Source organism: Aplidium turbinatum, chromosome 9, assembly GCF_918807975.1.
Source record: "Aplidium turbinatum chromosome 9, kaAplTurb1.1, whole genome shotgun sequence".
NCBI lineage: Eukaryota > Metazoa > Chordata > Ascidiacea > Aplousobranchia > Polyclinidae > Aplidium > Aplidium turbinatum.
The window spans coordinates 12,768,581-12,786,884 of NC_137480.1; the positions used below are offsets into that span (position 1 = coordinate 12,768,581).

An 18,304-nucleotide genomic window follows, 5' to 3' on the forward strand; every position below is an offset into this window, starting at 1 on the left:
CATTTGAAAATAGATTAAAAGTAGCTAACAAGCCTTATAAAATCTACATTTTACTTTGAACACACGTTTTCTATTTCAATGAAGACCATGTCAGGCGGCTGGGTGAAAAGACCTGGAACTAACAACCCACCCCCAGTTCCCGCACCGCGAGAACCGAGATCAGGCAGTTCGGTTGGTTATAATGATAATTATAATAATAATAACAGCCGAGTACACTATCAGTTACACTAAGTCGAATTCCTCAATACAATGCCACAACGAAATTCAGTGACAGTTTATATAATGACATTGATATGACTGGACTGGGCGTCGAACCATGACTTTTAGAGTTACGGCTAGCTAAATCACATTTTGTGAGAATTTGTAAATAGTCTACTTTTGTTTTCTTGATTTTTTCGAAAGTAAAGAACTGTAGTGTTTGTTGTTACTAACAGTTCGGGAAACTTGTTTTAGTTGTTTTAGTTTGGTAATATAGCATTTAAATTTGATGATAGCCTATGACATCAGCTTGACGAATTACACTGAACATCAATTTTTAGTGAATCTGCACTTACAGTAGGGGGATAATCGTTTTTTCAAATCCAACTTTAGCCCTGGTTGTAGAATGCAATCGCATATTCTAAGACTTTTGGTAAACATAAATTGAAATTTCCGTCCAAAACTTTTGACTTTTTCATTTAATCATTTTCGACATTTCCATTTCCATTTAACCTACGGCATTATGACTGTTTTGAATTAGCCTATACTGTTGAGGTATGTTTGAATTTGCTGAGTTCCAAAATTTATAGTAAAATTTTCCATCCATTTAACAAACAAAAAGTAGACTATGGTTTGCATTTTATATTTGCGTGTTGTGTACAATTTTTATAACATTGTATGAAATTTGCATGTGCATGATCATAGATTGTTTAAAATAACTGTGGTTGAAATCTCTCGTCGCTGTATTGATTTAAAGATTTCTCAGGCAGGCTGCTTGCAATATTCTATTGGTGCTATTTATTCATAAAGTTTTAGCCTTCTACTTTTTTTTGTAGTAGGCTACCGGCAGAGGTGGGCAGTAGCGCGCTACTTTTTTGGTAAAAGTAGCGGTAGCGGCGCTACTTTTTAGTTGGAGTAACGGTTGCAGTAGCGGCGCTACTTTTTCCGAAGTAGCGGTAGCGGGAGAGGCGCTACTTTTTTTCAGTCGCACTCCCGCTACCCGCTACTTTTTAATTTAAATTGAAAAAATGCTTGTTTTTTTGGCAATACTGGCGTGATCAAGCTGCTATATAATCGATTGGTTGCAAAGTTTCGGGTTTTCTAGCTGACGTCAACTGCTTCGGCAAATATCTCCGTGTGATGAAACCTATCTGTCAGACTTTAGACATTCTCCAGGGCGAGTCCAAGGCGCATTACGGGGTCTTGCTTCCAACCATCACAATTTACGCGAACAAGTTGACCGAGATCAGTGATTTTGTGACCTGTGAGGAGTTGAAAGTGAAAGTCTTTGATGGGGTGAAGAAACGATTCAACAAGTGCTTCAACGACATGAAATGCGTTATGGCATCATGTCTTCATCCCTCCTTCAAGACGTCGTAGCTACAATTTCTACACTACGTTTCTACAGATGATGCTGATCGACGCACTGCGAGAAAAAGTCAAGACAGATGTAATTAGATTGTTGCGGGAGACATCAAGCCAAGTTGATACCGAGAAGAGAGACACCAACTCCAGTCATGACTCCGAAGATGTATTTTTTGGAGTGTTTGCGCCATCCCGTGAAACGTCGGTGCAGAAGGAAACAGCAATTGTGGACGCCTTTTTTTCGGACAAGAGCAAGTCCTGGAGCTTTTTAAATACCGAGTTAAAACATCTGTTCATTAAATACAACACCCCCATTCCTTCTAGTGCTGTGGTGGAGAGACTTTTCTCTGTTGGAAAAGATGTGCTTATGCGAAAGCGGGCAGAACTTAGTGACTCTCATTTTGAAATGCTCGTGTTTTTGAAAGATGCGTAACAATAAATTAATTTCCCTTAGAATGTGTTTTCTATAAATAACGACGTTAAAATGACAGCGTAAACGAATGATAACATACGTTTTCACTGTCATTTGTTCTGTCATTTACAAAAGTAACGGAAGAAGTAGCGGTAGCGCGCACTACTTTGGCCTAAGTAGCGGTAGCGGGTAGCGCGCTACTTTAAAAGTAGCAGGTGCCCACCTCTGGCTACCGGTATTATCAAGTGAAAACAACTGCAACAAGTTTCCCGAACTGTTAGTAATCTCAACAAACACTTCAGTTCGCTGCTTTTGAAAAGATCAAGAAAGCAAAAGTAGGCTTTTTAGAAATTACTTTCAAAATGTGACATAGCTAGCCGTAACTCTAAAGGCCATGGTCAAACACATAACTACCAACGCAAAGGCGAGTATACTCTGTTAGAAACGTCAATGACAATTTATCTGTAGTGGAGAAAATACTGCACGATTTAGATGTGTATCAGAATTTTTTGTTTACTCTTCTAGTATTGCACTTCAAATTAAACTTAAGATCTAGAGCTCCATGATCTGTTAAATAATTTTTCCTAAACCCCATCGGCAGGGCATGGAAAAAGTCATGGCTTTCGCGATGAGAAATTGTTTATGATTTAAGCAATCACGGGATTCTACATTAACTAAGTGCTTGAATTTGATTTAGTTTTGTACAAATAAATAACAGAAAAAAAACAACATCGTTAGTTAACATAAAACAAAAACTGTTCGGACAGGATTCGCATCCAGGAGATGGAAAGCCTCCAAACTATGTTTCATCAATTCCCGGCCCTGTAATGAGCGGCTATTTGGAGAAGGCAACAGGTAAATAAACGAGCACTTGGCTGCTGAAGCAAGTTCGATCTAACACAGCGAACATCCACTTGAAGTTTTATTCAGCCTACCAGTTTTGTACAGCCTACAGCTCAATGATTATTAAATTTTTATGAAATGATAAAAAAAGCATTTCAATACTTTGTTTAACCACCTGTAGCGAGTTTTAGAGCAGCAATTCTTCCAGGCATACCACTTTTCAATATTCCATAGAAAACCTTGATTTTTTTTCCCGCTGAACCCAGACATAGGTATATCAGATGTTGTATGTGTGGAATTTTTTTGGTTATAGAAACATCATGCATTTCATTGTTTAAAATGTCCAATATGCTTTTAGATGGATTTATACCAGGTAAATTACCAAGCCATGGGAATACCTTTGTGTGGTTTTTATTTAAGCAATCGTAAATCTTCTTTGCAGTATTGCAAGAGACTGAATCTTGATCCAGTAGCCTGCTATGCGTAGTTTTTCTCCAATGTGCATGTTACTCTATGATTGTGGTTTGAAGTGAGACTTCATTATCTCCATGTAGGCTACTTTGCTGCTTTCATATAGTACTTCCTTTATAACACTAAGCAATCTGTTGGGACCATGAATGGAAACAGCACCGCACACTATTATTTTTCTCATACAAGCAAGTCGAAACTCTACTCCAATCCGTTTCCTTACTGTTTGAACGCTGTTACCCAGAACAGCTCAGGATATTCATCAGAAAATATATCTCAAAAGAACAAGCATTGTTGCTGTTTTGAAATACAGTGTGTAAAATTAATACTGTGTTACTGTAGCCTACCTATTCCCAATCCTGTACAGTCAAGTCATCGCCTGCGCATCCCTTGCAACACCAAATGCTTTCATCTTCTCTGTCAGGCAAAGCTCTTTTGTGGGTCGATACGCTTTCAGATTAACTTCTCATAATTTTCTATTGACTTTTCTGAGAATTAAGAATCCCAAACAGGCTAACCCTGTCAAGCTTGGGTGAGGTTTTGCATTTTCTTCTACGTTTTCCAATTCTTCTGGTCTTCATACCTTCATCATTTATTCTTTATTTAATTAGTTAATAGCACGAGTAGAGAAATGTTTCTTCTTGCAAGTTTGTTTTGGTTTAAACTAATGTTCTCCAACAACACCTTCATTTGTCCCTTTTTGTAAAGACTTAAATCACGATAATTTCCTATTTTTAATCGTTTTAGAACTGCTTAGTGCTCATCATCGTCGTCGTCGTGGCTTTGATTTAACAAATTTTGGCTTGAAAAGCAAAATGGTTAAGAATTTGTTTGGCACTTTATCTTATGTAGAAAGGAGCGTTTTTCCTGGCAGTCAGCACAAGGCTGAGTGCTGATGAAGAAAGCTTTCAAAACTTGAAGCATTGAAAATGTTTGTAGCTGTTTGTAACTGTAAACTTACAGCTACAAACAGTAAGCCAATATCTTCTTCACAAAGATTCAACGTCTGCAAACGTTAAATCAATGCAAAATCAACTACTTTTCAAGCTGGAGTATATCCCAAAGTACAGTAGGCTATGAAGCATTACTAATCTAACGCAACGATTTTTTTCAAACGTTAATTCCGTGATTTGCTTTGAGGATAACTTTGACCAATCGACCTGCTAGCATCGGTGCAGCTGATGTATTGTGCCAGAGCAGAATGGGACCCATAAGCCACTTTAAGTGCAAATACCCAGCCAGACAAAAAATTTTGACATTGATTCAACGCCTGTATACACTCTCCGTACGTTAAATCAATGTCAAAAACAACTCACTTGCTGACTGACGGGTAATTTGCTTTACTGCTGAAGTAAGACACAAGCAAGTAGAGAGCTCAGTTCTCACACCAAAATAACAACTTGTAGCCATATGTATCAAAAATGTCTTTAAAAAAAACACTTGTGAGCTTGAGTAACTATTAGTAACTCAATTTCTTTTACTTCAAAATCATAACAAAATAAACTAAACCAAGACAAACAATATTGTGTCAAAACGAAAAAAAGCGTTCGAAAATTTAGTACAAAGGAAACTAAATCTGTTGCAAAGTTGCAGTAAAAAGAACTAATACAAATGATTTTTCAATTCCAGGAGACGAAATTCGAAGGAATGCTTTGTGGTCAAAGAAATACGTAGAAGTGGCCGATGGTTTTCTTCGATTTTTCAACTCCAGAAATGAGAGAGATCAAGGAGGCGTGGAAGTTGATTTAGCTGAGGCTTTAGTCTCTCTAAATGATAAAAAGCACTTTCGCCTGGAAAGTCATGGAGGAGTAAGAACATTCCGTGCTGCATCCGAAGTCCGAGCTCTCAAATGGGTATCAGTGATATCACGATATTGTTCTATACCTCCCACAGCTGAAGGTACTTTGACATTGGGTCTCTGTCAATAAGAGGCAATCTGATTTTTTGAGTTAAAAACTAGCAATAATGTTGAGTTTTTTAGTCGTATCTTCCGCCCAGCAGTTGAAGATTTATATTAAGTAAACGAAAAAGTATGGAAGCTAATCTTCGTGTCCTCTTTCAGGCATGTCTTTTTAAGTGTCTTGCCAAAGACACAACGGCATGCTCTTGAGCGGTGTCGCACAGACGACCTTTCGAAAGCCGAGTCGGGGCTCTCAATACTCCACTTTGCAGTCTACCAGACCAAGATAATTTACGTTGATGCAACCATTAAAAATATATGATGAGTTCCATATGCGATTGTAAGAAAGCATAAAAAGTTATATGTATGTTTTTTATAATAGTTGCACAAAACTTGGTTGAAGTTGTGTATGACAGACCTTGTTGTGGTGTTTGTGTCACTCCAACTGACTTGAAAAAGCTTTTACATTTCTTGTCTAATATTTGTGTGATGTTTTCTTAGGTTTTTGTTTGAAGCAAAGTGGAGGAAAACACTGCTTGGAAGAAAGGTACTTAAGGTTGTCTGGAGAAGGAATTATCAGCTGGTACAAGGAAGAAAAAGAAAGCGCTAGTTGCAACGGTGCCATTCAAGTGCGAGGGGAAAAGATCGTTATTGAGCCTGATGACCTCCAAGTTCTCGAAATCAAAACCACACATCGTGATTATATCTTTAAGTTCGACCATAAAAATATAACTAACTTGTGGTACACAGCATGCAAATGGCACTCGCAACACACGCCACTATCTTATACTTCCATACAAGTTCGCAACCCAGCATGACGTTCGTGTGATATCGAAAAAACCTGATAAAAAAACCCACTGCATTTAGCGCAGCAACAAAATTGTTTATTGTTAGTTTTAATTACAAATTATCCGCAATGTGTTGCAATCTTGTACTTACTTTACATTCAGTTAATGATTAACTTTCTTCTGACAATTTATTTGATTTTTTCACTATTATTTCGCTTGATTCAAGACGAATTTAATTTGTTTACATACCTGCTGTACAACCACATCGTATTATTGCTCCGGTTTATTTAATAACGAAATAACAAAAATAGTAGCCTAAGAGAAATGGCATTTTACTGAGCTATTCAATACTATAATAGCCTACCAGTTAAATTTATGACACGATAACAACCTCAAAAGCAAAACTAAATTGAGGAGTTTGTAGCAGGGTTGCCTGCTGGCCTAAAATTCGGACAAAAACGATAAATTGGCCTAAGTTCATACGATGTGCCGGGCGGCTAGCAAATCATTCGGACATTTATTTGTGCCAATGTTGAAGTTCCTGTGCCATCAATGATGTACTGGATCACAAATAAAACAGCTTTTTATTATCTGTCCTAAAATGTCCGAATTTCAGACTGATTTTGTTTGAAATCTTCTATGATTACTTGGCAACCCTGGTTTGCAGGTGGGATGAGGTTCTATAAAATTAGACGTTCATTGCAGCAGCTGTGGCTCTGCAGAACTTGCATTTGACGAGCTTCAGTTTCATTGTTAGTAACTGAAAGCTGAAACTCATGGTGATGTAAAATACCTATCTTTGTTACTATATGCGTTAATTTTTATAGACCAAAAGACAGTTAGTATTGTACCGGTAGATAATGTAGCGCTCTATGCTCTATATGTTTTGTTTGCTTTCAAAAGCATTGCCTACAATTTCTATAAATATAATTACTATTGCTTTTTTAATTGATATTAATGACTTGCATTTATAACTTTTGCATTAGACCTCAATACCGTTTGTAAGGGTATCAAGTCAATCGAGTGCTTCTAGCTTGCGCAGAGACGATCTGCACAATATTTATCAACGAGGTTTTAATCGATATAGTTCTGTCACAAAGATGTAATATTAAATTTGAATACTTTTGCTATAAACAAGCGTCTTCTTAACGATCCTTCCCAATGTAATTCCTCATATAAAGTAAAATAAAACTTGAAACCAATAAAACTTAACGAGAACATGTAGATCAACTGAAAACATGGTGATACAAGTAAGAGAAGCGGATTAAATGTTAGTTGTGAAGGTTTGTGAAAGCAAACTAATGCAGCACTTTTGCTTTGCAAATAATTTTTCAGAATTATTTACCTCTGTATTTTGTAATCGAATAAAATCTTGCTGTTGGATATCTAGCTGAAGGGTTTCGCGCTGACTGAAATCCCGTGATTGGTAGGCGGTAGGCGCCTTTTAGGTGGAGCTAGAGGATTGAATTGGACACCGACTTCACCAACTGCAATGGCACAGGCACAAGCGCTTATATCGACAGTGTGTTGTCAACCTTGTGAGCTTCTGGTTTTAAAACGGTTGTCGTGTGACGTGGTGTGCTTGGTAAAAACGTGACCAACCGCTCTAGCGCTGACTTGAACATTAATCAATTGATTTTAAGCTTTCTATTTAAATTTTCAGGATTCATTGTGAAGATAGAAGCATAGCTCGTTGTAACTATGCAATATCTTTCGGATTTTCAATAAAGCGCCATATTAGTAGTTCTAAAAACTTTTGTACAGTAGTTCCCTTTCAATGTTTTTAAGACTCACATTCTATTTTCCAATTTGTGACAAAAATGAACGTAGAAACTCACTTGATGACCTCGTAGAGAGGTTTCGCTTCCTTCCTCACTCATTTCATTATGCAATGTAGGCCTACCAATGTATTGTCGTGATATTTTGAGAAAAACAGTGATTGATTAAACAAGTCAATAATTTATTGAACCTAATTGATATTTTTGAGACCAGTGCAACTGTTTGGTTGTTACCATTTATTCTATGTAGGATTTGCAAAACTCATCGTTTATAATTAATCAATATGAATCATATTTAACCTGCTTGCATGAATGTGATCCTACAGCGAGTTGTATATTTGATGTAGGCTACCCGTATTCATGTCAGTGGTCATGTGATATACTATCTTTAAAAAATAGCCACAGGTGCTTTTTAGATGTTTTAAAGACCTCTAGTGAACCGTGACTAAACTTTAAGATTACCGGTTATTGCTCTATGACAGGAGTTTCCAACTGACGCGGTGCACGCGGCCCGCTACGTTGGAGTGGCCGGCGGAATCCATCATATCCAGAAGACGCACTATCCTAGATTACTAGTGTAATGGGTTGATTGGTAACGTGTAGGCTACAAAGTAAATCGTACATGAAAACACTTATTATTTCAGCCTAAATCACTTTGATATTTTTTTGAAATTTCAAGCAGATACTTTGTGTTTTTGTTGTTGTTAAATTGAATAGCTACTGTTTCTTTTGGCCCACAGTAAAATGTCTCTTCATAAGTCAAATGACAAGAAGATAAATGTGTTGTTTGCAAAGCTTGGCAGTCGCATTATTCAACTATTTTTATTGCTGCGGTATTCCAAGATAATATGAACAAAATGTAGCGCTAGGTAGCCTACTGGGTACGAAATACTGTTTTTTCTTGCTTAAGAGTCAACCTATCCAAAACTTTATTAGGCTGGTTCCGCCTGGCATAGTTTTGATTAGTGCCAAAGTGACCCGCATGCAAAAAAAGGTTGACAGTTCCGCTCTAGGGTATAAATTCAGAAATATCCGTTTACAAAGCTTTAAATTGCCATGATTAAAAAAAACAATCGATTCTGAGTAGAAATGATGTAATTGTACAATTTATTGTAGCCTATATTTTCATGAAATGTTTGAAGTTTAATTTGTAACTGCTGTATCTAAATTTGATAACTCGGTAGTAACAATATTATAAACAAAAATAGTCGGACTTACTTGATAAATTCAGAAACAGCATAGCAGCATATTTACGTTTTGACAAAACAGTTTCTTGGTCTTACGTAGTACTCATCTAAGACTCCAGTATAAACAACTAATTTCGTTATTGTGTGACAGACACACTCAGTTGAGAAGTCTGTATGTACGATTGTTTGTACGAAAATTGATTTGTTGGTTTGAAGATATTTGTGTTCGTACGAAGAGTCGAAGAGCATAGTAGGCTATGTGGCGCCTAGACCTCCCTGACAATGCTATTGGTCAAGCTTATGTCGTTCGTGATAGAAGTATATTAGTAGGCTAGAATAGAGACCAACGTCGATCGTAAAACTTTGGAATCTTGCGTAGTTCTTTTTCGACACCGTCTTGCATTTCTAGTTACTCCGCCCCGTTAGCTCAGTGGTTGCGCGCCCAGTTTAAGATCACACGGCGCCGGTTCGACTCTCGGGGTGTGCGCTTGAGCAACGCATTTCAGGACTCCTATCCATTCAGTGGCACCTAGTGAATGGAATAATTCCCCGGCCAATCTCCGTAACCGGCCATGCGTCAAGAGACTCTACAAGTATGCGAAACTACCAGGAATAACCAATCAAGGCTTTGTTTGTCCGAAGATAACGATTCAAAACCATCCAACCAACCGTTAATACACTACTAAATTGATCTTCATACCTTTTTAGACGTTATGCCGGTGTTACAAATGTAGCAGTTTTGATATTAAGCTCCTGCTGTTTTTTTTTCGCTCACATTGCAAAACTGGATAACTTTGACTGCCATGGCTTTCATATATGAATGACGCCTGTGTTTCACTGAAAGCCAAACTAAGCTAAACTATCATAAGATGCATAAAGTGACAATCTGCTTTTATTCCGACGTTTCGTTAATCAGACATGATTGACTTCTTCAGGGGGCTAGATCAGGTAGTAACTACCTGTCTAGCATGGTAAAACACAAGACCATGTTGGATGTTGCTGTAAATCAACTAAACATGCAAAATTAAATTCAACTTTCAAACAAAAAGTATCGCGGGAAAATTTTGGAATTTTGCAAATTCTTCATACTTTTACGGTTCGCTTTCTCCCGCACTGCTGTTGTTTAAGTTTTTTATTGATTGATAACATTTAAACTTTTTTTCTAGTTTCAAAATTTGCGTGCGATAAATTTTGTTTGGAAGTTCAACTTCATTTTGCATGTTTTGTTGATTTACAGCAACATAGTCCATTGACCAAGCCATTGTGGATGGAGTTCTAGAGTCTAGTCTTCTAGACGAACGAGCAGTGTTCTTGCAATTATGCGGAATCAACATTTAATCAGGAGCAATGATAAGATCGTGCACGGCGACAGCTTGAGGCACCTTATTTCATTACAAAATCGGAAGCAATATGATAGCACTACAGCTTTAGGATTGGTTATGAGATTATGTCGGCCTTTCTAAATTTCCACCGCTTCGTTAAATCGCTGTGAGTAGAGGATTGGCTTGTTACTCTGTCCCGCTGCCGTGGATTGAACATAAAGTTGAGAGCAATGGAGTAGCTTGTGTTGGACGTAGCATTTACTTAACTGCTTAACTGACGAGCGCGTTGCAATGTTGTTGACTGGTTGATTATAAGTACAACCAAAACTTATCCCCAGATGGCGCTGATGTACAGTAACTCATGTTGTGCACTGCCAGCCGTTTACAAGCCTCAAATAAATGAAACATACTCTGGAAAAGCGCTCCCCAACCTTTTTTCTATTACGGGTTAGTTTTAAAATGAAAATAGCCTTGCGGACCGGCAATAAGAAAAACGGTGTTTGACATCTTACTTATAAGTTATAATGTTTACAGCGGTTTAAACCATCATCAAGTTATCAGTAGGCCATTTTGGTTTTTGAAGGGCTTTTAATAACTTAACCGGTTGGCTACTAGGCCTACTCCTTCAACCAATTGCCAAAACTGTGCATTGCCAGTGCCACCAGTAGCAAGGTTAACAACATGTGATGGAGCGAGCGAGAGCATGTTGCAAAATGTGGACAATTTACGTGTTTACGTCCAATGAGAAAATGAGAAACACTCATTCTGAAATAACGTTGCTCATACAATAAGCCAACTACAACCTACCTCAGAATTGTGCTCGCAGGAAATTATTAAGTTTATATCTCACAAGACAGCAAAATCCGTCATTTTTACGTTTCCAACGTGCTGTCTGGGTCCTTTCCTGGTAGGATTACGCATCTCACATCAGCAAAACTTGTTATTTTCACATTGTTTTAACTTCATAAAAATTATATTATATTCAGTGGTAATCTCCGCGGAAGTAGATTGCGCATAAAAATTACACGTCTTAATTGTTGACAAACGGTAAAAAAATATCGCTTTTGCTAGCAGCGTAAAGACTATAAACATGAGGACTAATGTTACAAGCACCATTTCCTTCTTTGAAGTAGTTATTTCATTCTCTTGAAGCAGTATCCTATTTTTCGAGGTGCATTGTTTTGAATGCCCGTTTGATTCACCGGCAAAGGGCCAATCTTTTAATCTCCACGGTCCAAGATCGTATATATATAGCCTACACGGAAGGCATGAACACTTATCGTGTGATGTGATATGGATAACGATAAAACTTGGAATATATTGTAGCAGATCTTCATTTTGTTAAACTTTGATTTTTGCTTGCTTCCTCCGTTTTGATGTTTTGTTGCATTATGTTTTGAACGCTTAATAAGACTATAGAAAAGAATATCGTTCGATGCAGTCCTTTTTCACTAGTTGATTCCCAGACAACAAAATCCATCATTTTACAATTACATTGATTCAACGTCTGCAGAAGTTAAATCAATGTAAAATTTGACAAATTTTGCTGTCTGGGTTAGTTCGTCTCAAAATCTGATCTGTTTCCTTTCGTGATGCGTTCGAAACAAAAACGCACCAGAATCTAAAATCTAACAAAGCGAAAGTTCAAGTGGATAATTTTCTTCAAAGAATTAAGGTTTACGGTTTGGAACGTAAAACAATTTCAAAAGTTTTTCAACATAAAAAATTCGCTTCATTATGAGATAAAATCCTATGGTTTGGATTTCGTTTGAGATTTGGTGATAATTTTCGTTCTATAGAGTTTTATAGAGCCGCTTTCCATAACGTGTTGTTTTGTTTCTTTTCTTCTCAACCAATGTTTACCTAAAAGTACAATGAAGGGCTGTAGGTTAAATTTCGAAGCGATGTGAAATACATCACTCAGCTTATTTTTAAACGAAATAAAATGAACATAAGACAAAAAATTTCCGATTGATGCAAATTGTTTAGAAATTTCGATCAGTTCACTTCTTTATTGCAACTGTGTAAATAGAAGTTAGCGGCTATTCTTTTTTTATGAATTAAATCACAAAATAGCAAGATTTGGTACAATTCATGGAGTAAAAATAAACATAAAGGCGTGAAACTGTATTTTATTGAATTTGTTTGACGTAAGATACTCCAGACGTAACCTTGAAGTACAAAATGCGTTGAAAAAAATGAAATGTTTAATAATTAATAAAAGCACGCCTAATCGTGGTAGTGTTTACCTTTCTTTAAGCTACCACGCAGATTGAATATCTGCAATTCCCTTTTATTGTGTTTAAAAAAGGTCAAATGATGCTTTTTCCGAGTTTTCGTCTTGTTGGTAATTGGCATCACCTCCCTTGTTGACTGGTTGGGCCTGCACTTGTGAACTCATTTACATATTAAGGGTGACTCCTGTTACAAAACTGTGGTCCGAAATGGGAAATTTTATTAGAAATATTGTAGATTTAAAAATATAACAATACACCCATCGTGATAAAACAAAACATTACAAAAACAAAAATCACCATGTATCCAATGGCTAAAAATACTGTACTCTCAGTTTTTCTGACTCATAACTGATCACAAGCAAACCTAATTTTAACTTCGCCACAAACTGAACAGAGCACATCATGAGGGCACTGCCGCAGCAATATGCAAGCCTATGCAAAACAACGGGTGTTTTTCAGCGTAAAATAACCTTGCTTCTAAAGATAGATCTTGGTAACAATGCAATAGAGATTGTTCATTTCAGACAAAATTTGAAACAGCGTCACAATCAAGTTATGGAATGCACTGCAACGCAGTTGACGATTAACTTGCTTGGAATAAGGCAAGAACTTCCTGATACACATTTGCAAGCCATGTCACAATCAATTCAAGCAACACTTTGCATTATCACACATTAGTTCTGAGTGAAAATGCTTTGTAGCGATTAAAATTATTTTGCCATTGTTGATACTTATGCGATTTCAACACAAAACATACCACCTTGTAAAGCATTAACATAATGTTACTACTGTTTAAAATAAATATCTATCGATATTCCATTTGAATAGACAACACACATTGCTCCAAGCAAGTATAAGCAGCTTGGCATTTAGACAAAAGAGGTATTTCGGTTCTATGTGGTCACTATCAATCAATTGAGCTTGTAGAAGGAATTTACATGTGAACTTTGACACCGCATAGGAAAAAAAAATTAAAAATGAGTTTTTTTGACGTTTTATATTTAACTTTCTTGTCGATTGTTTGGAAATAAAAACAGCGGCATTGTGCTACTGCCGATTATGTTTGCAAATGAATTTTACAACAAAAGTTGTCGCAATCAGTTTTTAGTTACAAACACAGTAAAAAAGTTACTCGGTAAATTACCAATACTGAAGCTTTCTGTGTATACACAAAATATATTCAGCACGTCAACTTAAGTGTGAGTTGTGATTGACGAAAAACTGCAACATCTTCAAAGTCATAGAGTTCGCTGCTATATAGAACAGTCTGACAAAAATCCTTCATCGGAGCGGAAGCTGTTTTCTCTCTCGACGCTGCTTGTATTCTGATAGGTAAGACACAAAGCTTCCACTTTGATTCAAATTTCAGAAAACAATGCCACATTTGCAGCATCATAATCGAAATCAGCAGTTTCTCTGGTGTCTTGATTCCTTGTACATTGTTTCAGCAATGTCCGAAGATACGATTGCCCCTGCTTGCTGTCTTTGCCGAAGTTTCATCAGAACCTCTGGACGAAAAACATACTGCAGTTTTCTCTTCATCTTTGTTAATACGATATTCTTCTTTATGTATATGCGCAAGGCGCGAGACATTTTTTGATATGTCATCTTACAGCGGTTGTTCTTGACGATTCCCCAGGCGCGGGCAAGAAATTCTTTGTTTCTTGAAGAAAACTGCAAACAAACAAAAAAATGATATCATTTAAATCACTGCCACTACTTCAATTTAAGGTTTTATTTACAATTTGCATCCCAACATGAGTGTCCGCAGCTTGACGCGTGATATTTTTGCCAAAGCATTTCCAGTACATCAAAAGGTTTACACTCTAAAACAGGGGTTCCCAACCTTTTTTACACCGTGGCCCCCTTAAAAATTTTGAAAAATCAATGGCCCCCTTATATTTTTCAACTTTTTGAAAAAATTAAGAAACGTCATTTTAATTAAAAAACTTGTTTACTTCATGAAGATTTAACATAATCCATTAAAAATTGAACATAAACTATAAGCTACAAACGTTTTCGGCCATACACACGTTAGCCCTTATCAAGTAACAAAAAATAACTGCTTATCATATCTACAATGAAAATGAAGAACTGATCTTTTTTGTTACTTGATAAGGGTTAACGTGTGTATGGCCGAAAACGTTTGTAGCTTATAGTTTATGTTCAATTTTTAATGGATTATGTTAAATGCCGTGTGGTTGCTTGGTTGTATATGTCTGTGGTTGAAGAAAGTTACCTCTTTACCAAAATTGTATCATGAAGATTTGGGCAAAAATGTAGCCTACTAGTATTTTTATTAAATTTTAATTTATTTCTGTTGTTATATAGTATTAGAGTGGACTTAGAGATGATAAATTTAAACAAATATTATTTTTTAAATTTTTTCATGGCCCCCTTAAAAAGGCTCATGGCCCACGAGGGGGCCATGGCCTCCAGGTTGGGAACCCCTGTTCTAAATGTTTGTTAGAACAAGGTTTGGAAAAAAACTTATTTCTTTGACCCAGGTCGTCACCGATGTTTCGTCAATCGAAACTCGCTGCTTACAAATCGAAACTCTATTTTCATACCAACCTTTGGACATCATCTCCCTCGATGAATTTTTTAGAAAAAAAGACGTTGTTTTGCCGCAGGCTATATGCCGCTTTGTAAAAAAAGAAAGCTAAACTGCGCAAACACGTCTGGGTGTTGAGTGAGAGAACATGACGCTTTGCGTGGGCGTTTGTCAACTCAACAAATGAAGAGCAGAAAACAGACCTTTGTTTTTGACAAATGAAAAGCCTGCACTACTCTGGTAACAGGTTACTTCACCGTGAAAACACGTTCAAAGTACGTCTTTTGTCGAGTTGAATTTATTGTAATTGTCATTCAATCCAGATTTGAATAGCTTAAAATTTAACGAGATCACATGTGGACGGGTTCAAGCAAGAATTGATCAAACAGACGTGCGACGTTGTTATTGAATGAAAATTATTGTGCATTTATCTTTCTTTGCACAACAGGTCCTCAGATGCAAAATATGTTTGCTCGATCAGTAACAAAGAGTATGTTTAGTGCAAGGCAATGGTTTTGTTAAGTAAACTAAGAATCTTTTAAAGAGAAAGCGATGAATAAGTGACCACAAGAACTGTTATGCTTCTTTTTTCAAATCGCTTAACTGCCTTTTCAACAAACAAGGTTATTCAACTTTGTTGCTACATTTAGTTTGGATTCATTTCCCAAAAGAAATTCCCATTTTAAAAGTGGTTTGATCTGGTGTGTTAAAACTGTGCATTCAAGTGCATCCAGCTGTTTCGAGTGTAATATCCCTCTCAGGTTTTCCCAGACAGCAAAATCCGTTATCTTTATATGTCTGCAGACGTTGAGTCGATGTAAAAGTGAGAGATTTGCTGTCTGGGTTATGTTTTTTAAGCGAGCGCACTGCAACCTGCTTGTGTTTTGGAAAGCTGTTTCTAAAAATATTCAATTCCATCACATCACAAAAGATTTTGAAACGTGCCTTGTAAGAAATCCCATCTCACCTATTCCATCATGAATTGTTGATAAGAAAAAAAATGCTGTCATGGAATAAAAAAATTTTCAAACTCAAGCTGAAATTCTTTGTCGACATAAGTAAAGGTCATTTTATGAGCGTAAATTCCCTTCAGGGTTTTGTTTGCTTGCCGCGTGTGCCATTGTCAGTCGCTGGAATTGAGAAGGCAGCAGAAATCTATTGTGTGTGGAATCATGAAACAATTCGTATTGTTCAATGGACAATGGGAGTCACACGAAAAGGCTGTGAGTTTTATGAATGCAAATGGCGACATAAAAAACGCGTAAGATTCAAAAACAAACTATAGATTTCTACAAAAAATATTCCATTTGTCACATGCTTGTGTTGAAGACCATGCTGCATTGAAACATCATCAAGCATCAGTGCCACTACAAAGTGCCGTTCTGTTGCATTTTCTTTTAGTGTAATTTTGCCTCAAGAATAGCATGTGCCCCAATCACTTAACACAATTTCTTGCATCCTGTTATCAAGTTTTTTTTATGTTGCTGTTGGTTCCAAACTATTGTTTAAAAATCGGCAGATGTGGTGAATATTCTTACATTTGTCTCTTTGCAGAAGTTTGCTGATTAACTATCGTGACTTTTGAAGTAAACTCCACACAAAAATTAAAGACGCTGTTCCCTTCCAACTAAAATGGACTGTGTTTCATATTTCGACATTTGCAAATGCCCATCAAGCGACTGGCTTTCACTAATGCACTGATTTGCTTGTAAATGTTTTAGCGTAAGTTACATTTTGAAATAATAATCAACAATTGTTTTTTTTACAGCGACGGCGTTAAGCAGAACTGTTTTATTGATTCAAACATTGATTGATATTTGATAAAAAAATGTACTGCTAATGAAAACGCATTCACTGGTGTTGAGAATTTGATATGAAACGATGAAACCTTTGATTTGAAGAGTTGTTGAATATTTTTGATAACGCATTTTGATTAGCCTAAAACTCCCTTTTCTAAGTCACGTAATCGCCGCGAACACTCTGCAAACAAGACACTTTACATGTAGCATTGTAGCAAGATATTCCCACATTTGCAGAATAAACTTTGTAAAATTGTTCACACTATTGGAATGAGAAAACCTACCTCGAATATTCCTTTGGATTTGTTAATCCAATAAATTAAGTCTCCATAATCTTTAGGATGTTCTAAGGCATGGAAGAGGACAAGGTACAAGATAGGTTGCTTTGTTCCACGATGCCTTTGCACTGATGAAATAAAATTACAGTCTTTATTAAACCAAAATGTACGTTTTGATTGAACGAAATTTTTTTCTGTCAATTGAAACATCAACGTTTTACTTGGCCTGGCTTGAGGCATTTTAAAGTGATTTCAACCAAATCCTTCGTTTGCAGTTGGAACACTTCGCCTACTACGTTAAGTTTGATTTTGTCTACACAAGCCATGATTCGGGGGAATTTTATATTTATCTTATTGCTTACTAATAAAAGTCAACCTGGTTTGAGATCTTGAAAATGCGAAAGGCTAGCCTAGTTCTTGTTGGAACGTGTTAAAGCATACCTTGAATGGAAGTGGTGTTGTTGGTTGTGTTAAAGTTGCTTTTGTACACAGGCGGTGGTGGTGATGGTGCCTGGTCCCAAGCCATGTTTCCATCCGGTTTTTCTTGTTTTGTAAGCACAGGTTCAAAAGTGGGAACAATGTTCTCTAAGTTGTGAGCATCGTCTTCATTTAATTCGTCGTCATCCGAAAATTCCAAATCTGCTGCAGATTCGATGCCCAGATTGTCATCACTGAACAAAACATCTTGCATGTGACCAGATGAAGTGGTGCTTTCACTACAAGACCACAAAGATTGTTGAGATGGGGAGGGTTGTTGAGAGAAGGTATTGTTTTGGTTATATTCAGAGATATCAGTGAATTCTCCCGAAAAATTGTCCACTAACGTCTCGTTTGTATTGAGGTTTGTCAGAGTCATCATTGGTAGTGTTCCATTAATGGATGCCGGATTGAAAACATTTTCAAAATCAAAATTGGCAAATAGATCTGTTTCCACAGAGCTTTTCGAATCAGAAGAGTAGTGAGACATGTCGTCTGTGTATTGAAACTGGTCAGAAAAATGACTGTTTCCTTGAAGACACCTTTCCAGGGAAGGCACTTCCTCACCGAATTGCAGCGGTTGGTTGTTAAAGAAACTATAATCTATGTTTGTGTAAGGGAGAGTCATTACGCTTGCCAAAACAGTTTATACATGCACAGTAAGCAATGGCATTTAATTCTGCAAAGCAAAGAAACAC

At 36.8% G+C, this 18,304-nt stretch overlaps 2 protein-coding genes across 2 annotated transcripts; one reads left to right on the forward strand and one right to left on the reverse strand.

The window, feature by feature from the left end:
• Positions 1 to 9,148, forward strand: LOC145777618 (uncharacterized). The gene is made up of 4 exons (XM_082589050.1): positions 1 to 171; positions 2,743 to 2,830; positions 4,916 to 5,185; positions 5,688 to 9,148. Exons 1-4 carry the CDS (start codon positions 79 to 81, stop codon positions 6,002 to 6,004), a joined length of 768 nt encoding a protein of 255 aa, XP_082445176.1. The 5' UTR covers positions 1 to 78; the 3' UTR covers positions 6,005 to 9,148.
• Positions 9,149 to 12,694: 3,546 nt separating this feature from the next.
• On the reverse strand, positions 12,695 to 18,304 carry LOC145777209 (uncharacterized). The gene is made up of 3 exons (XM_082588533.1): positions 17,571 to 18,304; positions 17,136 to 17,257; positions 12,695 to 14,172 (listed from the first exon to the last, which is right to left on the reverse strand). Exons 1-3 carry the CDS (start codon positions 18,232 to 18,234, stop codon positions 13,903 to 13,905), a joined length of 1,056 nt encoding a protein of 351 aa, XP_082444659.1. The 5' UTR covers positions 18,235 to 18,304; the 3' UTR covers positions 12,695 to 13,902.